The sequence below is a fragment of the Urocampus carinirostris genome, chromosome 16 (assembly GCF_059441175.1).
Source record: "Urocampus carinirostris isolate Australia breed hairy pipefish chromosome 16, RoL_Ucar_1.0, whole genome shotgun sequence".
In the NCBI taxonomy this organism is placed as follows: Eukaryota; Metazoa; Chordata; class Actinopteri; order Syngnathiformes; family Syngnathidae; genus Urocampus; species Urocampus carinirostris.
In genome coordinates, this window is record NC_142364.1 from 13,402,325 (window position 1) to 13,426,254 (window position 23,930).

The 23,930-nt window shown below is 41.2% G+C and overlaps 1 protein-coding gene across 2 annotated transcripts in view; it reads left to right on the top strand.

Annotated features, from left to right (window-relative positions):
* olfm1b (olfactomedin 1b) overlaps window positions 1-23,930 on the top strand; it is a 45,358-nt gene that overhangs the window by 13,004 nt on the left and 8,424 nt on the right. The window contains exons 1-5 of one of the 2 annotated variants that reach the window (XM_088355754.1): window positions 2,140-2,677; window positions 5,190-5,339; window positions 5,414-5,569; window positions 7,987-8,206; window positions 20,460-20,566. In XM_088355754.1, the coding sequence (XP_088211880.1) occupies window positions 2,528-2,677; window positions 5,190-5,339; window positions 5,414-5,569; window positions 7,987-8,206; window positions 20,460-20,566 (783 nt within the window). In that variant the 5' untranslated portion in view covers window positions 2,140-2,527. Of the gene's footprint in view, window positions 1-2,139; window positions 2,678-5,189; window positions 5,340-5,413; window positions 5,570-7,986; window positions 8,207-20,459; window positions 20,567-23,930 lie in introns of those variants that run through there. The other variant, XM_088355755.1, reaches the window with a different exon arrangement.

The window sequence follows — 23,930 nt, forward strand, 5'->3', positions numbered from 1 at the left end:
GGTTTTTCCCCATCTCACACTTTGCAGGAGCCGGGAAACAAAAAGCCAGGCAGTTATTTCGGGGGTCTCATGCATGATGCAGCGCTGCCTTTCTCACAGCCTTATTTCACATGGTTGCACCTCGAGATGAGAAGGTTCTGCGTACAATCGAGTACAGAGAACAGAAGGGCTTGATATGAGTCAGTAGCAGGAAGCAGAAGCCGTGTTTCCCCACCTTCGTTTAAGCCAAAGCTCATCATTTGATTTATTCAACGAGAAAAATCACACGACAAAGACAAAATTAATAATTTTGTGATTCTTGGGCTTTTGAAGATAGTGAGTAGTTCTGCTTCATGGAGCTCGAACAGGTGGGCTCAAATGTTAACCGTGCATTGGGGAATATAGTGCTGTTCCCAACTGGTGGGTCGGGATCCATGAGTGGGTCGTGCACTCGTTTTCAGTATATAAATAATGGCAAAAAAAGAAAAAAAACACAAATAAGGGTCAAAGACACTCCATGACAGTGGATGGTGATATGCCCTTCGAATGTGACTGATGAAGCTTATTTACACATTTAGAGAATGGCCAAACGCAGAAACAGCGGATGATACATGAGATATGGATTTTATTAGATTTAAATCAAAGCTACTGAAGTGAAGCATTTTTGGATTTTATTCTAAAAAAAATCATGTGTGTAATGTTTTCCCAGTAGATGTCGCTGTATGCTGATATGCAACTTATACGGCTCCTTGTAAGGAAGGAAATAGAATATGGGCAATCAGAAGTGACCAAAATGCACCATTTTATTTCTCATTTTCTTGCCCAGCCTTTTACGTAGAAAGAAGAAAGAGAGAAGGGAAAAGAAAAGAATATAAAGGGAAAATAAGGAAAATAGAAGAAAGCAAAAAAAGGAGAGAAAAAGGAGGGACAAGAAAAATAAGGAAAGGAAAAAAGGAAATATGTAAAAAAGAGAAAGAATGGAGTAAAAACAAAAACAAAAATAAACAGGAAAAAAAACCACAAAATTAGAAAATCAACGGAAAACGAAAAAGGAAAGGAAAGAGAAGAGGGAAATAAAGAAAAAAAGGGAAAATACAAAGAGATAAAAAAAGGAAAAGAAAAAATGAGAAAAGACAGATAAAAGAAAAAAAAACATGGAAAAAAGGGGAAACTACAGGTTTTAGTGTTCCTATAGCAGCAAGATGGCTGACAATGATATCAGCTTTCCAAACAATACATTTGAAAGCTGGGAGTTATTTTTCTTGATTCGGGTCGAAGTTTGCACTTAACAGAGAAATATTCTAAGTTATTAAAGACAGTTGAAACGACACACCCCATTTTTAATGCTTAGGATTCACATTTTAAGTTTATTCTTTATTTTTTATGATTCGCTGTTTCCTGGTCGGAGTTTTGATCTTTCAATTTCAACCTCCATTTATTGTAGGTCGATTCCATCTTGTTTCATTCTTCATTACACTATTGTTGCGATGCACAATTCTTTCTCATTGCACTATTATTATAACTTAGACCAGTCTCTATGCACTACAATTTTGCCCGTTCTTCCTGACAGTCTTTTATCCTTTTTGTCTTTAAATTCTTTATTATAGGTTTACGCTGGTGTGCCATGTCTTTTCTCGTTGCATACAATGTTTCACAATGCTGAAATCAATGGCAATAAAGACAAATACATTCAATCTGAATCATCGAGTGTGAATGAGCTTGTTAACGATTGAATGGAGTGTACCCTGGCTTTCGCCAAATCCTCAGGGTTCTTGTTCACTTGCAACCCTGAGTAAGGCCAAAAGAAAATGGACAGTTGGACCTGGAGTCCTTTAATATCCCGCAGTACCTTATTTAGCGCCTAGATGGCGTCAGAGTCCAATACATTAAAAGCTCAGTCCTCATTAGGAGTTAAAAGCATCCTGGCCTCAATCAGAGAAGCTATATGACGAGCGGGGCGTATATTCAGAGATGGAGTGGAAGGCGGAGGCACTGTTGCCACGGTAACCCAGAGCATCCTCCCTCGCCATTTTTCCGCTTCTGCTTAATCCCCCATTGTCATCTCGGCTCAGGGGGTCTAGCCGCGATGGGTGGATCAAACCGCAACCGCAGATTTTTCCATGAGCCCGGCTGACATCATTGCGTCTGGCGACGGATGCAAAGTAGCTCTCCCCCGTACCTCCTCCCCCCCGTTTGCTCGCATCCACTCGGAACGTGCAGCCTCCGGATGACGGCAGGCGGGGGGCGGGATGTGGGCGTGGAGCAAATAGTAAAGAGGTGCATCAGAGTGAGGGACCAGTGCGCGGAAGAAAGCCAAACCACGCACAGCATCCTTTGTCAATTCTTCTCCCCCCCACCCAAAAAATTCAACCGGATCAAGTCGTGTTGGAAGAAAATCATGCGTGAGAAACGAGGAACCGAGCCGGAGTCCGGGTGTGAAGCGGCGAGCCAGTCAGGGCTACGCGAACCCCGTCCGAAGCAAATCTTCCCCGGATTGGTTAGGATGAAGACTGCTTGAGTGGGAACGCACTTTGGGAGGTGGAGGAAGATGTCGGTTCCGCTTCTCAAGATCGGCGTGGTGCTCAGCACCATGGCCATGATCACCAACTGGATGTCGCAAACGCTCCCTTCGCTGGTGGGGCTGAACACCACCAAATTGTCGGCGGCGCAGGGCGGCTACCTGGATCGGAGCACCGGAGTAAGTGTGCCAGTATTTGAGTTTGTCCGTCTACGGTCTACAAGTATCTGATGCGAGACTCTTATTCAAATCTACAAGTCGCTGCAGAACCAAAGTTCCAGTTTTTGTTTTATGACCCAAAGTCTGGTCCATCTGTATCCTCTGACAACTAAATGACCTAAGTCATCGCTTTATATTCTGAATCGAGTTTCCTTAGTTGGACTAGTGTGAGGGTCGGGAACCATTGGACTCAGAAAACCATCGTTTTTTTTAGAGCCACCGTTGATTTTAACAACAAAACCAACAAACCAGATTTCCAGACAACACAGTTAATCTAATTGTGTGACTTTTAATGATTTGAGAATGTAATAATGGCAGAGTCAGTGCCCCATATCAACAAATGTACCACTCAAAATTTGTCTCTCCTACTTAAGAGGCTCATTATGAACGTTATTTCTGTCCTGAATAATGGTTTAAAATCAAGGTGCGAATAGTTCTTTAGTTAAAATGTCAGAAAATACTTGAGTAGGATACTGATGTATTTAGAAAACTGCGCTGTCTGCAGAGATCCGCCCACCCCCACGGTTCACCCATTCAAACTGCTTTGGGTGTATACAGTTTGTTCTCTGGGTTTTCATGATAAAATGTTTCAACGGTGAACATAGACTATTTAATGAGCTTCCATATAAAGGATTCTTTCCGCATGTACAGCCAAAACTTTTGGTGTAACACTGTGAGTGTAAACTGTAATTGAAAGTTTGCCCTTGTTATTTTAGACCAAACAAATGGCATACTGTGCAGCTTTGGTTTTGCATACACCAAATTTGGAAAGTCACATGTTATCTCTGACACAGATGTACTCACGAAAAGAGCCATACGTTCCTGACCCCTGGACTAGTGCTTTGTCTGCCAACCGGTCATATTTGTATTTCCATATGCCAGACTGGGTAAAACTTCTCAAATTTAAAGATGAAAAAAGTCAATGTTTTTTGTCATTGGTATCGTGCTTTGACGATCCATTAAAATTTGAATGAATCAGGAGGCCCAGTACTTATTTCCTAAGACTCCAAACCAAAAGTTGTTTTTTTTTTTCTGGAGGGAATCTTGCAGCAGAGCGCCATTAGCCTTTTTCCAATTTGTTCTCAGCTTCCTCCCTCTGATGGAATCAGTAGGTGCGAGTGGGATTCGCCGAGTGATTAATGCTTTTTCCACTTGCTCAGTTCACTCTGTGGGTCAGGAAATGTTCTCCTGCGAATGAATGATTCCCGCCCCCTTCTGAACCATTGATCCTGTTTGCCGCCGGATTCGTTTTCCGCAAAGAGATGAGCGTGACTGGGATCATGGCCTTTTTCCCTTTCCTCCTTTAAGTCTACCAAGACGCCCACATTTCTGACATCCAGAAGACATCCAACAGTTTACTTCATTGATTCCAAGTCACTGCGCTTTAGTCTGTTTAACTTAAGTGGGTTGAAAATTATTCTCTATGAACATGAAATCTTTGTTCGTCTATTTATATCAGCGACTTTGTGTTACGTGAAAGGCATAACAATTACATGTCGTATGGCAACAGACAAAAAAAACATACAATGGGTAATCAACACAGCCCAGAAGATGGTTGGCTGCTCCCTGCCCAGTCTGGAGCCGGCATGCGATAGCGACAGAGCCATTGATTTTACAAAATACTCTTCTCAAGGACCTGTTTCCCTATTGTAGGCGCTATACGCCCTTAAAACAAGGACTAACAGGCTTAGAGACAGTTTCATCCACAGGGCCATCACCACCCTAAACAAGCCCCCAAAACTGTAAAAGTATATATTGTGCGACTTTTTGGGGATCTTTTGTTGTTGTTGTAAAATGTTATTGCACTACTTTTCAATGCACTACTGTTACAATGAATTATTATTTCATGGCATTATGATTATAACTTAGGCCACTCTCTAAGCAATACTTTTTAAATATTTTGCCTTTTTATGCTGACAGTCTTATCTTATTTTTTTTCAAAGTCTTTATTACCCTGGAGTGCAATCTATATATATTTTGCATGCAATGTTTTACAGCCTTGACATCAATGACAACAAAGACAATTCAATTCAATGAAATTCAGTGAATGCAAGACTCACCCCGGAGATACAGAGACCATGGACTCCATTAAACACATCAACACTTTTATACGGACTACTCCTTTCCTACGTAACCAAAGTTTGGGCACCATTTTGCCAGCGTGTCTTGTTGCTTGATACCCAGAAAGGGTCTTAATAGCTCCATCAGCGCACAATTTCTTGAGCACTGGGTTTTAAAATATGGGACTATAAACAAATACACTTGGGAGGAATTACATTGGCAAAATTAAAGGTTATTTCTATTCGTTTGAATGGAGTTTTGATAATGAATAAACAACTGTGTTAATGCTAATTAAAGAGTATCATATACAGTTTCCCGAAAACTCCCTTTAATCATCATTGACCTTTGTTATCAGGAAAACATACTTTCGGTATGATCACCCAACTACCAAATTTTTTGCACCGCCCTACAGGTGCTTCCGGCAAACCCAGAAGAGTCGTGGCAGGTATACAGTTCAGGCCAAGATGGTGAAGGCAGGTGCGTTTGCACCGTGGTGGCACCCCAACAATCCATGTGCTCCAGAGACGCCCGTACCAAACAACTAAGGCAGCTGTTGGAAAAGGTATCCTTGTTTCAAATAACCCTAAATTAAAAGAAGAAAACAAAAGGCAAAGTCTCACAGGAGTATGCTCACAGGTCCAGAACATGACCCAGTCCATCCAAGTGCTGGACCAGAGAACCCAGCGGGAACTTCAATACGTGGAGAAAATGGAGGTCCAACTCCGCGGCCTGCAGACCAAATTCAGGCAGGTGGAGGAGAACCACATGCAGAACATCGCCAAACAATACAAGGTGAGCAAATCCTCATTCCACAACATAAAACCCATCTTGTGTTTGGGGTTCCTCAAATCATCAGTCTCACGTCACTCCCATTGATACGCTTCTGTGCAAAGGTTTGGGGTCAAACAGACAATTACTGGATGTTTAGATTGATTTCAGATGCACCCATCTTCATTGGGAAGAAAACAAAATTTTTATTTATCTGACTATCAAAACATTGCAGAACTACCCCACACTTTTGAACGGTCGCATTCATTCTTCATGAAATATTGTCTAAACTCTGAGAAAATCTCAACATGTAACTGATTAATATTGCACCGTTTGCAAATTGCTAACTTCTAAAGATTATCTTCGGAAGATGTCAACTTTTGCTTACCTCAAAATTTGATAAATAGAACATTTATTGGATGTTAGGCCTTTAGTATTTATTAAAACCAATGCAATGACTTCAGACTCAAAATACAACCGACATGTTACCTTGCTAAAATCAAGTCAAGTCATGTTTATGGTTATGGCAGGAGAGTCGAACAGGCAGGCAGGAGAGTCGAACAGGCAGGCAGGAGAGTCGGACAGGTCGGCGTCAAATCTTCCCGGGGACCCCATTCGAGGCACAACAATGGCCACGACGGGCGGGGCCGTAGTTCGAATGGGCAGGGAAGGTGACCTCACTGGGCGCTTGCCAAACGCCGTCTTCCAGCTCTCCCCAAATTGTGTTGGTATCGTTCGCTGAGTTTACATCTTGGCGGGTTCATTCTGTCACCGGACCAGATCGTAGTCAGGAGGCAGGAAGGGTGAACTCATTCGCGTTAACGATCAGTTACTTTTATTAAGGAAATAAAAGTCGTCCAACACTCAGGGACAAAAACAAAAACAGGCTTACAGGCAAACAGGAACTCAGACTAGGAATACTCACAAGACAGGCTTTTACTCAGAACGGGCAAGTACAGGTTTCCTCAAGTCAAACAGAACAGAATAATGCAACGTAATGCAATGAACTCGCCACCGGCAATCCCCAAAACCTGCCCTTAAGAAGCACACACGCAAATTAGAAAATTTGCTACAGCCGGTGCCAAGGGGGCGGGACCAGCCGGTCGCCACGGCGACCATGCTGGACATGACAGTATAGCCCTTAATCACAAAGAGTCTCAAAGTTCTGCACAGATCAAAGACTATTGAAAACTATTATTACAGACTATTAACCTACATGAGGGCAAATGATGCAAATATTATCAACATAAAGTTTTTTAGTGTCTCAGTTTTATTTGATGCATGACTTACTCTTTACTACACATAACTGCAGTTTTAATGAGGAAATGATTGCATTTGAGATGAAGTTTGAACTTGTGTTGTATACTGAAAAGAAAATCAAAATTCAAATGTATCCAATTAAGAAATGTGGTTAACATTCAGGTTGGCATTACCGATAACATGTTTGAGATTTACGAAGGGCATATACTGTACGCTGTGACGCTGATCCAACGCCAGCATGTTGAGCATCATTACCACCTTACCCATCAAATGCATGCCGTTTCTGTTTTACTGTGCAAAGAAAAAAAGCAATCTTGCGCGTTTTGTTTGTTGTGTGTCTGCTAGCAAGGTTAGCAAGCTGCTATCAACAGCCTGTCGTTTTCTTGCTTGCAGGGCTAACTTTAAGACATGTAAAGAGAGAGAGAGGCAAACAGAAAGAGCCACAGGGAAGAAGAGGCAGGTCAAAATCCAGATTTTTCACCTATCCACCCCTTTCCTTTTAACCCAAGTAAGAGCTTTTGGGGGCTGTTCATTTAGCAGCCCATTAAGAACCAGACAAGCCCCCCGCCCCCGCTCACATCACTGATCTCTTCCTGCATGTTATTTATTGCTGTTCCCCCCCTTCTACTTTGACTCCTAAATGTCATCTATTAATCTCCAATAATTGTTGTTATTTCATTCTACTTGCTTTGGAGCTTTTGTCTATGCATATTTGGTTACTCGACAAATCGATTAAATCAATTTTAAAAAGACTATAGACGTTAAATTGTGTGTGAAATGTAAACAGAAAAAAAAAAGAAAATCAAAGAAAAAAAAAAAGCATGTAACCCTTTCTGCGATGTTGCATTTTAAAAGACGATGACCAATAAAGAGCTTTCCCAATTGTTGCTGGTGTACAGAGGGCTTGCTTTTTTTCATTTCATTATTTTTTTCTTTTAAAAGCGGCTGGTCACCGCCGGGATGGAGCCTCAAGTGCAAAAAAAAAAAAAGGGTGGGTTTATGATACACAGCACACTTACGTCCACGAGCAAAACACACACAGGGGAGCTTGGTGGTAGGTCAGTGTTAGCGTAGTCAGGGAAAGACAGGTTTTTTTTTTTCCTTAACCGACGCTTGGGCGGGCGGTTGGGTTGCTTTTGCGACGTGCTGACACTCAACCGAGCTTATTCTAATCCTTTCAGGCCATAAAGGCGAAAATGGAGGAGCTTAGGCCGTTGATACCGGTGTTGGTGGAGTACAAGGCCGATGCCAAATTGGTATTGCAGTTTAAGGAGGAGGTCCAGAATCTGACGTCAGTGCTAAGCGGGCTGCAGGAGGAGATGGGGGCCTATGACTACGAGGAGCTCCACAGCCGAGTGTCAAATCTTGAGGAGAGGCTGCGAGCGTGCATGCAAAAATTGGGTAGGCCACAGACACAGACGCAGACACGTGCATGCACACGCCCACCAGAGACGTTCAGGCACATTCGAACCTCGCGCCAGGACCCAAACCGGAAAACATTTACGTCATTATCCAATTTTTGTCAACTGACTGAGCCCCAACTTACAATTATATTCGTCATAGATGTATTTAAAGATTTTTTTGTGGGATTAATTAAAAAAACACAAACGTTAAATCTTTAAGAACAACAGATTTTTTTAAATTAAAACCGTACATGCAGTTATTCTTTGTATATATCGGTAGTGATTGAGATCCGAGGTTCCAATGTGTGTTCGCGAAGCCACAAGAGTACAAAACACCCTTAATCTGCACCGCTATGTTGTCCTTTTAGCTAATTAGTCACATTTCACATTTACAGACGCTGCCTTACTTACGAACGAGACGATCGTAAGTTGAATTTGTTCACAAGTTGCTTAAGTGCTTTATTTTGTACGTTTAAGGTAGTAACCTGTATTGTTTTGAATTAAAAAATAAACATTTCATAAAACAATATGTTCTATAAAGATAAATAAAGTGAAGTTTAACTTACTTTTGGAAGATGAGCTTTAAGAGTTAGGCAACTTCCTCATCCGTGGTAGAAAGTGGCCCAAAAAAGAAAAAGAGATCCAACCGTTTTCTCAACCGGATGAAGCTTTCTTATTCCACTTTCATTTCAAAAGAAACAGCTCGCCTCTTCTTTACACTTTACACCAACCACATCGAATGGATGAACAAGATATTAAACAATAAAAATGTCAACGTTCTTAGCGCGCTGGAGATACAGTATAGAATGTTTACACACAAACTAGGAAGAGGAAGTGGATTTCTTCTTCCGGTGGATGCTGCGTGACCTCTCACAGCGCCGCATGCCGGTAGCGGCGGAAAGAAGCACCACATTAATGTCCTATACTCTGAAAAAGGTGCACACAATACAAAATCTAACTTACAGAAATGTACGAATATTTTTGGATATTCCAAAAAAATGTTCGTATCTACCCTTTTTTATAAGTCGAATGGTCGTAAGTAGGGGAGCGTCTCTATTGCCCTCAATCACAAGATGTCTCAAAGTACTGCAAAGGTTACAATGACACCATCCCTTGATCTAAAACCAACATGCGGGCGAGGAAAAACTCAAAACATCAGCACCAGGACAATAAGAAATCTTGAAAAGGGGGTCTCACACGTGATAATTTCCCGTCCGGGTTGACCAGGGTCTACAGTACATCTAGTCATCAAAAAAACGCTACTGAGTCGCTGGTACTTGCCTTCAAGGGGCTTGGCAACCAATGTTCCCTCTAATTTTCCACGGGTCTGAGCGTTCACACAAAGTCAGTGAACAGCGCTTGAAACAACAGTGAGCAACCAGAATCCCAAGTGTGGCAAGATAATTAATTATCAAACATGTCCAAATTTGACATCAAGTTACATTTTGCTGAGTTTCCGGCAATGCGAAATTATTTTTCTCTTTTGAATGAATTGACTCATGTACTATTGCAAAGGTTGTACGGCCTACAAACGTTGTTTGTTCTTACAATTCTTTCTCAAGATATCCATTTCTATTTATTTCCTGATATCTTTTGTCGCATAATATTAACATTTTGGAGGGCTTATTTTGTCGGTTGTAAGATACAGAACTGTACTTAATCACATTTTTTAGTGGAAGTACAATGTTGGCAACAAGATTCACTTGATATAATTGGAAATTATTTGAATGCAACACTTCTTCTTTTTCCGTGTTTTTTTTCTACTTTTTTTTAACTCCTTGAAAAAAAATCCAATTGTTTTTATTTTTTCTGAGCTGTTACTTATTTCTTTTTGTTCTCTATTTACTTTTTCCTACATTTCCTTCTTTTCTTTTTTTCTGGCTTTTTTCTAAATTTTTCCTTCTTTTTTCTCTTCCTTTTGTTTCTTTTTTTCTCAGCTTTTCACTACTTTTTCATTTTGGTATTTTTTTCTTTTTTGTTCTATTCCCCCCTTCCAAAGTCATTTTGTGCATAATTTTACATAATATTTGGTCCTGTTGGGATTAAAGAAGAAAAAACAACCCAAAGAGCCGTTTAGGACCTGAAATAGCCGGTTCCATTTAGTGAGCTGAGCCGAAGAAGCCGGTTCCCAGTCAAACTCTACTAACTTTACTCAACTTCGTTCTCCTTTGACTCAACTTCAAAATACCGCGTTTAGGACACAACGTCAGGGGAACCCGTGAATTTTTACCTTCATGCACTGTGACTTTGACTTGAGTCGCTTCTAAATTAGTAATTTTGAGCCCTCATTTTTGTGCGCTGGCTAGATTTTCTTGTGCACCGAGAATGTGCGAGCAGTGCGCAATTGCGCACGCGCGCACCTTAGAGGGAACACTGCTCACAAGTGGTAATCTCCCGTCCAGATTGACCAGGGTCTACAGAACATATAGCCATCAAAAAAACGATACTGAGTCGGTGGTACTTGCCTTCAAAGTGCCTGGCAACCTGTGTCAATCGGGCTTGGCATACAAGTGACATATATAAATATTGTTATTTAGTGAACCCCAGTAACAGCATTCATTCCCCACTTAAAAAAATGGGTGGGTATTATTTTTGTTAATAAAAGTAAAATCTGTATTTTGCTAAATTTCCACTGACCATATAGGTGTGTGTCTATCATATATTCACACATTTTAAATAGATCACTCTGAGGGGCACTGGGTTATGAGTCGCAATTCCACTAAATAGTCAATGGTGATACATTTCTTATACATAAGACCTACCTTAGTAATTTGTGTATGAGCGTTGCACATTTTATATTCTAACTACATACTGTATTTGTGCAATGATTGATCGGTCACAAAATGAAGCTGAAGCAAAACTTTTTATGCAATGGGCGTCAAATCCGGGTTGTGGGGGTGAAAGCACCGATACCTTACCAATAGACCAGGGGTCTAGAGGCTTTTTGACTCAAAGGGCCATAAAGCAAAAAAACCAAACATTTTTTGCGGGGGAAAGAGTCACACCATATATTTTAAGACAAAATTCAACCGCTAAACTGACTCTCCAGACAAAAGCGTAAGGCAGGCATCCCACACTGTAACTGATTCTCCAGTTGGGCTCACAAAATGTGCTGATCTTGTATACAAATATGGGTAATGATGCTTTGCACCAATAAAGTTGGTTCCAAGTTCTGAAATTCTAAGTAAAAAAAAAACGCTCCTCACCCATACCTTTTCATGTCATCGAAAACGGTTTCTTGAAAGTTGTGATTTGACGCTATTCTGGTGTTCAATATGCAAACTTATCAGATAGCCGTACGGTGCTGTGACATCCTATCATTAACCAGTTTTGCTATTTGAGCTCGACGACAGCAACCCTTCTTCGCAATTACCGGGGAAATCATCTGACAAAAACATGGAGGCGCTGCTGCGATGATAAATTTCTAGAGGGCTTGCCAAGTCCTTTTGCTTTCTGCAGCCCGTCGCCAGCGTGTTCACACCTCTGTCTCAAGTCTCGGTGCTAATGGATGCACACCCACACTCCGTTGAATAAGACAGAAGCAAGTGATAGGCGATTTTGAATGATCTTTGCAAGACCAATCGAGCAAATTTTGACTGAAGTCTGCAGACCAAAGTCTGCACATTCCTCTGGTCTGTTTTGGTCGATATTTAGCTCTCTTATACACATGAAAAGGTGGGCCAGTGACCATTAGACGACAGTGCTTTTAAAACCAAAGTTTCAGTGCCGATAATAATCTTGTTATTTATCTTATAAGAGGACAGGTACAATATGATTGACTGCCTGAGGAGTGGAGAAAATGAGCCATTATTTGCCTCCAATTGATATTTTTTGCCCTTCTCAGCAAGTAGTTAAGCACAGAAAAATAATGAGGGATTAAGGCAAAAGAGGATGCAAAATGAAGATCAGAGTAATGTCGAATGTCTTTTAAAAAAAAGTGCCACAGGGTATGAATTAGCCTAAGGGTACTGGTTAGCCTGAAAGAGAATGAGTCGCCCAAGGGCCGTTCTTAAGCTCACGTATGGCAACGATGTGATAAGGCAAAATAAAACATATTTTTACAACTTACACTGGATTTTATTAGTAATAAATATTTCATACTTTTAAAGTATTTTTTTAATTGTATTAATCAAAAAACATCATTTCAGAGCTGTAATTTTTTTGACTTAATTGTCAATGATGACTCAACTCAACTTTCTTAAATACCATAAAATATTACAAAATTAGTAAGAAACACAGGTGGGAAAGTCAAATCAAGTCGCTTAATTCATTGCTCACCAACCCCTGGACCGCGGACCTATACCGGGCCGTGAATCGTTTGGTACAGGGTCGCACCGTGAGAGAACGGAACCCTGATCACCTGGCCCATAAGATTATAGATGACCTAGAAAAAGGCATTGAATTTGATCTAAACCTCATTATTTTTACTCACGGTGCCACAGTGTAGGACGTTGTAGTAGAGTATTATGGGAAAGAGTTCAGCTAAAGCAAGGAAGATGTTGAGATAAAATGAAATGCCTTTTACCATGTCATCGAGATCCCAAGTCCCTGGTCTAGTGATTACACAGTGGATTTCGGTCTATTATTATTACTTTTACGAATATTATCATTAGGTCAAACCCAAGAATATTGTCAAACATTTAACCAGTCCTTGGTACAGGAAAGATTTACAACCAATAACTTCATTCAAAGATTTTAGGATTTGAGATATGTTGAACTAAATCAGCTAAGTGGTTAGCGCATCTGCGGCACAGTTCTGAGGTTACGTGTTCAAATCCAGCTCCCAGCTTAAATGTGCGGGGTTTGCATGTTCTCCTGTGCTTGGTGGGTTTCCCCCGACCACTTCGGTTTCCTCCCACATTCCAAAAACATGCATGTCCAAAATTGTCCCTAGGTCTGAATGAGAGAGTTAGTTGTCTGACTCTGTGTGCCCTGTAACTGTCTGGCAATCAGTTCAGGGTGTCCTCTGCCTACTGCCCGAAGACAGCAGGGACGGGCTCCAGCACCCCCGCGACCCTACTGAGGATAAGCGGTGCAGAAAATGGATGGATGAACTAAATCATGAAACTCAAAATTACAGACTTCACATCAAACTTGAAAATTGGCTTCCTTAACTCAGCAGGTTTATTTCCTGCACTAACTTATGTTTTACATGATGGTCGATAAGAGTCACTTATGACTCTGAGATAGCGACTCGACTTATTCCCACCTCTGGGCCGAAACGAGCAGAGTAGTTGCTTGTAGCGCAGTTTGTGCATGAGCACGAGACAAGAAGAGATAAAAGACGAGGTCACCCAGCGAGAGACGGCAGAATCTCGGCCCGCCGATGCTTTCATGTTGGCACAAAAGGCGCAGTGCCGCGCCTGTTGCTGAAATTTCACTCGTGAAGGTCAATAAGCTCCATAGGCATCAGCAAAAGTGAAAAGCGGGACTGGAAAAAGTCAAACTAAAGTTGAATGTCGCAGGGAAGATGTTGCAATTGTCTTACAAAATCTGTGAGTAGATTGTTAAAGACTGCATGAACTCAAGATTTTTGGGTTTGATTCACTGCCAGGCTAAATGTTAATGGGGAGTCTCTAAATTTTTTTAATATTTAAGAGGCACAAAATGAAAATCAAAACTACATTAAATGCAAGGGTTGCACACACAAAAAAAAGGTAAACATATTTGATCGGCCGGAATATATCACCACTCGTGATTGCATACAATGGATGCAAAGCGAATCTAACACAGATCACACTAGGTAACACACCACACCACTAGGCACATGGTTTTATCATTTTTCAATAGGTTTGATCTCATCATCACACAATGTGTTTGTCATGGTACCAAATTGTTGATGTTATGATTGGGTGTTGCCAGTCTGCGGTACAAAAAAAGGTTGGGGACCACTGAAATACATTATTGTAGTCTTTACAAAGCATACAACACTCTGAACCCAATAATAAACAGAGGCATTGTGGAAAGTAATTCAGTCTTTATGAACTGAATGTAGAGAAATGGATAGCGGGAAGTAATTAGTTCGACCTGAACGATATAAATAAACTCATGGAAAAACATATTCAGAATGTTTGTCACTTACAATTAGTTTGAGCTGAGAAGTGAAAGAAGTGGTCATGCTGTGCAGACATACGGTGAAAAAAACAAATTGTAACCACTTTGTTTCTCTCACATATCTGGTACTGTGACTAAAAGTTGAGTGATAATATGTTAAGATCTAACGCCTTTTCCAATCTTTTCTGAGTTTCTAGTAGTTCAGTGGTTAGGACCTGGCTTTCTTCCCACAGCTACCTGGGTTCAATTCCTGTTGCATGCAAAAAATTCTAAACAATCCATGTCCCTACCAGCCTGGTGGTTAGGTTTCAGCGATTTTATCATTGCTATCCTGTTTGATCCCCGTTACCACCATTGTTATGCAATTTTGGTCGGTGATAGATCAATAATTACATAAATATGGTCAACATGTAAGAACAACTGGATTACTAGACGCACATTCAATTGTTTGGCCAATATGAAGTATTTGGGTGCGCCTAATTGTCCGGAAAATACGGTATATTTCTATCAAACCACATAACTCACATCAAAACACTGACCAATTTTTGACTGAATATGTTTCTAAATAAGAAATGTTTAAAATTTTGATATTAGATCCAAAATGGCTGCCTCGAACCCAAATGGCTGACCCCCAGCTTTTACACGTAACTTCTTAATATCTTTTCTGTGGGTCTTCTCATAAAGTTGAACCTAGCAGACTCTACCTAAATAAAACTACCTATCAGTGACTTTTACTGGAGACAATTGATCTATTTCAGCAGTCGCTCCAACGGGCAAGCAAAGTGAAAGTAGATCCCGTCCTTCAAGCTTGTGTAGTGGAAATGTCCAGCAGCAAAGGGGGGAAACAGAGAGAGGGCGTGAGGGCGCAATGACCATCGATCAAGGGGACACGTCCGCTCGCCGGGCAATAATCAAATCGATAAATCACACACCGTCACGTCCTACAATGTGAGTGCTGGAAGCTAAACTTCAATATTGACAAATGACGCAGGAAGTCCGTACCGATGCACACTCTGCACCACTCTTACCCCCGCACACCCTAGACACCTATGTGACGGGGCCGAGGATTTACTCAAGTCAAGTCAAGTTTATTTATATAGGCTGTAATTACAAGGAGTCTTAAAGGGTTGCACAGACCACAGAAAATTGCAAACCACAGACCTTCATTACACCCTCCCCTGATCTAAAACCTTCATGAGGGCAAGGAAAAACTCAAAAACCTCAACATGAGGAAAATGAAGAAACACTGAGAAGGGACCGAACATGAGGAAATCCCCCTTCCAGGATGACCAGGCTGCGATGGATGTTGCAAGAACAAATGATACACAGATATTTTCAACATGAACTATAGGTCATTCATAAGATATAGAATAGAAGTGTGTTTTAAGCCAAGATTTAAACAGTTCCACTGAGGTTGCAGATCGGATCTCAGAGGGCAGAGCATTCCACAGCACCAGAATGGAGATCGCTATCGAACCTGCGGATCTCTTCTTGGCTCTTGGGATCACTAGTCGACCAGCACTTTCAGAGTGAAGGCTCCAGACAGGAACATAGGGGGCAATTAAATCGGAAAGATATGAGGGAGCAAATCCATGCATGATTTAGTTTTTTTAATACAGTGGTACCGCTTCATACAACCTTTTTTTTTCCAGGATCGTGCTTATTGGACAAATTGCTCATCTAACAATTTATTTTTTCCAGATAGGAAATAATTCAAACCTTATTGGCCAGTTTCCATCCTCCCAAAAGCATTAGACTTAACCCTAAATAGCTATAAAACACATCATCCTGATAAATATAAACACATTAAAACAGCAAATAAGGATAAAAATTCCGTCATAAGATAAATACGATTTTATTAATGGGAAATAAAAAGTGAGTTTATTATGAGCATTTACCATGACGAGAGTTGCCGGTTGCTATCGTGACAGTGGTGCAGGACTAAGGAAGTGGAGGTGCGAGAAGAGTGATGCAGCACAAGAGACTGTTATGTACGTAAGCACTTACTGTACACTTCGAATGAAAGTTACTGTAACTTTAAATAAACGTACACACATTATTTTCCAGCATACTGTTTTTATTTTCTTTCTTTTATTTCAATGAAGCGAGAAAAAAACTCTTTCGTGACTGTGTGACCAACAATCGCTCCTTCCTCACAAAGGTCACAGAGCAAGTCCTTTTACGTTTCTTAAACCAGCCATTGTCGGCATTGGAATCCGTTCCGGTTGTACCTGATGCTGCCCTTGAGTTGTAGGTCTATGCAGATAGACAGCGACTTCTGCTCTCCGTGCCGTTATCTCCAGTTGTCGCCTATCCACAACAAGTATCTCCATCTCGTCATGAATAAGTGGTTTGCGATTTTGAAAGAACAGTCACGCCCTTTGTCGGTTTTAGAGCATTGATGACAGCGTACAGGCGGTATAATAGATGTTGACCGATCATACTCCTTAGCTTTGTGAGTCAAACAAACACCATGAGTGTCTATTATCTCTTGCTTCGGTTCTATTGACAACATCGTCCTTTTTTGCGGGAAAACACCTTACACCTTGGTTATGGTCACCGAATACCACAAAAAGGAGATTCAATACGATAAAAACAAACTTGGTGAGTGACACTAACAAGTGGTGCGGGCTTCAGGGATCTGATGGTGGGAAGCGTATGCGCAAACTGGGACGAGCTGAAGCTAGCGGTGAGTGTTCTCAGACGCTCTCTAGTGGTAGCATCTGGAATTGCTCGTAGATTGGATTTACCGCTGCACGTTGAGCATGATTTTTGTTCAAAATAAAACTAGTTTATCGAATATTCTCATGTTAAGAGGTGCTTGTATAAAGAGGTACCACAGTACCGTTTTGCAACAATAGGTATTTTGTACTAAGATAATGGTGTCAGGGCGGAAGGAAGACTGAGATCACTTGCACTCGTTTCTTGGTTATTAGAAGAAGAGAATGACAAGGCGTGATTCTTCGATCCGTTGTTTGGGCGGATTGACGAAGCTTGACAGGCGGGTGAAGGCTTGGCGGGAATGGTCGTGGACAGGCGTAATCGTCGTGTTGTTGGTCGGGGCTGGAGAAGAAGGCCGTCGTCGATGGGCAGGGCAGGTCGTAGGGAATTTCGGAAACGGGTCGGCAACGGAGATCAAGTAGAAGAAAACAGGAGGCAGGCGAAGAGTCGGAGGTACGGGCTTTCTGAGCAGATGGCAACAGGTAGCATAGTACAATCAGGCAGCTTGTTTCCGGAAGCTGAGGATTTAAATGGACAGGGTGCGCCAATCAGCTGTCCTGGCTGTTGGCGGCAAATCCTGAGCACAGGTGTTCCCGATCCGGGTGATTGTGACAAATGGTTTCTACGTCCCTGGCGTCTCACCCATTTTGTTGCAAAAATAACGTGCATGCTGGTATGAAAAGAACTTGATCACTACATGAAAATTCTAATCTTTTACCCCATCAAACTGCTTTGTTGCCATGGCACCCGTCGTTGCCTGTCTGGTCATCCTTGACCTCTGTGCATTCAGGCCAATGGGGGATTAGACCCTCTCAGTTTATTGTGTCGTCAGGGGTCTTCGTTCGGGTGTATATTAGCACAAATACAGAACCACGTGAAACCTCCCCCACGGGCTGCATCGGAATGGAAAAGCAGCGTCTGTCTTATGATGGAGAAATACCTTGAGAAAAACATATGAATTATTAAATGGCGCATGGCTGTATTACTTCATTATAATCCTGTTGAGGATTATGTAAAAGACTCAACCCCCCCCAGCACCCGCCTGCCAATAGTGAACACTTTAACACAGCATTCGTTGTTTGTTACCCATTTTAATGCATTTCCTTTGAAGGAAAAAACAGTCAAGTTAGTTTAATGTTCGAAATCCTGTTTCGACCATAGATCATCAATGTCGTTATAGATATAACCAGCGTTTGATCGGCCACTGGCAACACCGTACGTTCTTGAAAAAAAAAAAGCATGCTAGGTTTGATTTAAAGCCCACTAATAGTTTTCAAACGCCTCCTGTTGTGGGCCTAATTATCAGAGGAAAATCCTGCCAATAATAATGACTGGAAAAGCTTTGAGAAGATATTCTCGCTAAATAATGGGTGAGACAAAAATATTCATCTATCCAGTTCTTTATCCGTTTTGTCACAAATCTTTCCTTTGTTACGGTGAAAATCTCTAAATGACATCAGAAAAACTCCATGCTGATGGATTTTGTCAAAAGCGATTCAATTGCTTGATGCATAAAAATGCTTGCACTACACACCATTACATCATTTTATTAATTCTTCCCATTACAGCAGGGCCCTACTTACCAACGAGATCCCGACAATCGTTAGTAAGTTGAATTTGTTCGTAAGTTGCTTCTGTGCTCTGTTTTGTATGTTTAAGGTTTATATAAGTATGTTTAAGGCTTGTATACATAACCTGTGTTTTTTTGTACTAAAAATAAACGTTTCATAAAATAACATGCTCTATAAAGATAATTACAGTTTAGTTTAACTTACTTTTGGAGGACGCGCTTCAAGTCCTCCTCCGTGGTGGAAAGTGGCCGAAAAAAAGTGTCCCGACCATTTTCTCAACCGCATCAAGCTTTCTTTTTCCACTTTAATTTCTAATGAAACAGCTCGCCTTTTCTTTACACTTTACACCAACCATATTAAATGGATACACAATATATTAAACAATAAAAATGTCAAAGTTCCAAAAATATGCTTGTTAGATTAATTGGCCGGTCCAAATTGTCCCCTAGGTGTGAACGAGGGAGTGACTTGTCTGTGCCCTGCGACTGGCTGGCAACCAGTTCAGGGTGTCCCCTGCCCACTGCCTGAAGATAGCTGGGATAAGCTCCAGCACCGCCGCAGCCCTACTCAGTATAAAGAGTGAAGTAGATGGATGAATTGTGTAGTTTAAACCAGTAGAATTTTGTCACATTTTTTTTCTTCCAAAAAACAAAATAACAAGCAAAACCAAGATGACCTGAAGTACTGCATAAAAGCCTACAACATCACACATAAGCAGACAACCCAAAACTGCTTTAAAATAGCCACATCACTAAAGACATACATACCTTAAATAGAAATAAAACATGCACCTGAACAACATTATTTCTTTAATCACGTAGATAAAACATTAATATACTGGTGAAAAAGCTATAAAAATCACTTTTTTAAACCATTCACTTTACCTTGAAGCTGTGCTTCACTGGCTGACACGGATACACCATTTTGGTATTTTAAAATCGTTTCCTTCTTCAACTTGTTGTCGCTGTTTCCACTTTTCATTTCCCTTACTTACTTGCGATCAACTATTATGAGCAAAAAATGAAATAAAACAAACAAAATCACAATAAATTGAGATTTGGTTCCTCAACCACAATTAGGACGGCTATAATTGACTGAACCGAAAGAAGAGAATAGAGTCGGGCATTATCATCATCTACTGTTAAGGAGTGTAATTGACCCTACAGTTTTTTTTCTTCTTAGCATATTTTGCCGAGGCAAAGGGCCGCAGGATACTGAAAAGAGGTTTGCGACTCGGATTTGGGTCTCAACCCACCAGTTGAGAAACACTGATCAAACACATGTAAAGGTGAAACTTATTAGGCTTTAACATTTTAAAATAAAGATCTCAAAAATGTGAAGCACTTAACAGTGGAGGAAGGACTTGTACTCACATCGAATAATGACTGGAAGTTTGACAAACGCTGATAAAGGTGAGCTAAAACAACCCATCATGGCTTCCTCTGTAAATTAGCTATGTGAAATGGCTATTATGAATTACCTTACCCTAACCGCCTAATTGACATTTGTCTGGACGAAACGGCGTCCGAAGGAATGGACACTTAACAGTTAACAGTGTTTTATTTCCCTGAGCTAATCGGTTCTTGTTAAAGTCAGGACCGCTCATCGCATTAAGGGGCGGACGGGGGGCGGGAGTTTTGTCAAGTTCACACTTGAACTCGATCATCGCCAATTAAAACCGCACAGAGTGCACAGAGAAGCCACACTTATGTGAGTGGAATAATGAAAATGTATTGACCGTTGCAAATGGAGAGAGAAGCCATATGGACACCCGCTTCTTCATCCTTCAGCCAAACTCGTTTGGATGTCAAGCAAATGTAATCCTCACCGAATGAATTGGACGTTTAAGACAAAGAGCCCCGAATGGCGCTTGGCTCCGGTCTCCTTACCTTTTGTCCTTTGCAGCATGCGGCAAACTGACGGGCATCAGTGACCCCATCACCATCAAGACGTCGGGGTCCAGGTTCGGCTCCTGGATGACGGATCCCCTGGCGCCTGAAGGAGACACACGGGTACGTGCCTTCCATTTGAAATTTGTTTTTTCTGTGTTCCCTCCCCCCAATAACAGGATTTGTATACCTTTTTCAAATTCAAGCACTTTTGAATCCAAATTTCCAATTTCTCCAGTGCCATTCAAGGAATGAAATCCGGTGTGAGAAACAAATATAGCTGCGATTTTTTATCTTGCCTTAGCATTTACCTGTCACAGAGCAGAAACAGACACAGGACCCAATAGCGCTTGTTTACTCAGTTTTATTAATAAAGAGGGAGAGTAGGGCTTGCTTCCACGATTCAATGGTTGACGGACAAGGGTAGCAGGTGACGGGAGACGCGGAAGTGGCACTTCCGTGTCGAGCGAGGATGGTCGAAGATTGGCAGGAAATACAAGTCGTTAGCCGGGACGGGAGAGCAAGGGCTGTGTCATGTTCGGAAACAAGGTCGGCAACAGGTGTCAGGCAGGTAGCGGGACAAAACAGGTCGGATATCGTGAAGGCAGAACGGGGCAGAGTCAGGTACGGAAACAGGTTGGCAACGGGTATCAGGCAGAGAAAACAGGGCAGGGACGGAATCTGAACGTGAGAGCTTGCCGAGCTGGGAGCAACAGTTCACAACGATCTGACAGGGATCCCTTGAAAGCCGGGGGTTTAAAAAGAGTTCATTAGCCAATCAGCTCTCAGGGCTGTTGGTGCCAATTGAGCAGTCACAGGTGCTCTGAATCGGCAATCATGCCATTATCAAGACACATGATTTTTAAATCTTGAGTAAATTGCGAATATTTTTGTTTTTGAGACAAATCTCGGTGTAAAAATGACTATGACTATGAATTTGTAGCTTACATTTTCAGTTGCAGGAAGTTCTTTCCATTACAGATCAATATTTTGAATGGCCCATTATACAGTAAATGGCCATAATTGATACTTAAGGCTTGCCAAATAAACAATTCATAGTTTTTTCATAGCATGCACCGTAGGGGGCGATGCTGATCTAAAACATGCAAGCAGGGGAGGAAGAACTCCAAAAACTCAGCAGCAGAGGTAATCAATGGATTGCAATGGAATGTTCCTTTAGGGCCGAGATAAAAATGATGGATTAGCCATTGTCAATATGCTGTTATTCCAGGCAAAGTCCTGGGTTTCCTGGGCTGTTTTTTTGAGACATATTTCGCCAGGAACTTCAGTCCGTAATGGGTAAATAGAGCCCATAATAAACATTCAAGGGGTGGGCATCAGTTACGAGTGCTTTTTTTTCCATTGTTGGTCATAGGGCTTGGCCTAAATCACACCGCCTCTGTAGTAGAAAACTCGTATCGATCCACATAAAAATGTCAGCCAGCAAACAGCAGAAGGAAGTAACTGCACGTCTGCACAGCGTGTCCAAAATTCAAGGTGCCATCTTGTTAGCATCAATAGTAGAGCCAAGAATGGGAGCAGCTCGTTGCGCATTAAGTTAGAACCGTATCACAAAAGCTTGTTTGGAGTCAGCTTTGTGCCGAAAAGCATACTGCTGCTGGCTCAATCTGAAGGGAGCAAACCGGCTAAAGCCCGTCCGACACGGCAGCCCACGCGAGCGTGTTGACCCAAGCTTTGGGTTGGCGCTCGTCGCGCTCTGTTGGCAGCTTTCCGGTCACTGTCGAGAGACGCCGGGAAGCCAAATGAGGGAAATGGAATTTCATTAAATTCCTCGACAGATTTTTTTTCCTGAATGAGGCCAGCTGTTGGCGTGTTAGTTATTTTTTTACTGGAACGGATAATAAGTATATCTAAAGATGGGGTGCGTCGTTTGAGCAGTCCTTAAAGGCGTGGTGCGTCATTTGAGGTGTTTTTGAAAAATGTAAAGTTAAATATTTTCACTCTACGCAGCCTTTTGAGACTTCTTGTGATTAAGGGCTATACAAATAAACATGACATGACTTTACCTTTAAATATTTGATGACAATGTCCAACAGAGTTCAAAGAGCCTTTATGCTTCCATTTCCATTGGACCTATCTGGTTTTATCATATCGTCTATCTATGTCATATATGTTCGGGCAGAACACATGAGGTTCAAAGAATAGGACCCAGGGGGATTGCTGGAGAGAAATGTCATGCACGTCGTCCCTGCACATTAATTTTAAATTCTATACGAAGGGGAGCATAAGAAAGGTGTAAGTTAGAAAATACCTGTTTCTAGTGAAGTCCAAACGCCAACCCAAACACCAAAAATAATGGCAAAATTCTTTTTTTTTTAAATGCTTGTACTTGCGCGCAAATCTGGTGTTACTGCCTGCCACCATCTCCTGGTTCACAGTCATGTTAAAGCCTTAAATTCTGCATTCACCTTTAAAAATTTGAAAGATAAACATTTTCACTATATGTTAACATTGCCAAACTGAATTGAATGAGCGCTTATGCTATATTTTCCATTTTACCTATCTGCTTTTATCGTGATTTTATCGGAGCTGTTCATGATGGAACGCATTATGTTCAAGGAAAGGGGACTGCTAGAGAGTGACCTTGTGCTTGTCCCCGCAGGTTTTTTTTTTTCATGAGTGTCGCATGAAAATGGTGAAAGTAAGAACAGGCCTGCTTCTAGTGCAGTACGAATGTCAAACCAATCCTCCCAAAAGGTTAAAAAAGGAAGAGTTTACTTGAGCACGTGGAAGAAATAAACGTACTTGCACGCCTATCATGAACGAGCCCACTATGACTGGAATCATGACTTTGAGCCAGGAGATGGCCATAGAAAATAACACAGTCTCAAATTCCGTACAGCTTTTTTTAGGTCAAAGAAACATTGTTGCATACTAAACTTAAACTTGAAACTATAAAAAAATAATTATCCTGTTCCCCAAACAGAAAAGTATGAGCTCATGTAGAACTGCTGGCCATGCCTAGAGTGCCCTTTTATTTTGTAGTAATAAACTATTAAATATATCTATCTTATCCTAGATCTCTCAGCTAATCAGTCTTTCTTTTGTATCTTAAAAGTTAAAAACGAGGATCTAAATCAGGGTTATCAAACTCAGTTTGGTTTGGGGGCCGGATCAAGATTTTCTGTCAGGCGAGCCAGATGAGTAAAAGAATGTAAACTTTTTTGGGGGCTACCGTAGTTTTTCAGTTTGATGCTTTAGCGTTCAGGCTTTTCTACATAATATAATAATGGATAACAAGGGATTTTCTTCTAAGCAGATAACATTTATTCACAAACAATAGGGAAAACAATATATTCATGTTCTGCATTTAATTGTTGATTGGTTTAACTCACTGAATGCATTTTTACACCTGAACCGACTCAACAAGCTATACAAACTCAAGTGGTAGCTATGAAAAATAATTGTCATACTGGTTTGAATTGAATTAAAAAGAAACACAGAATTAAAGTTTTTGCAGTGCATG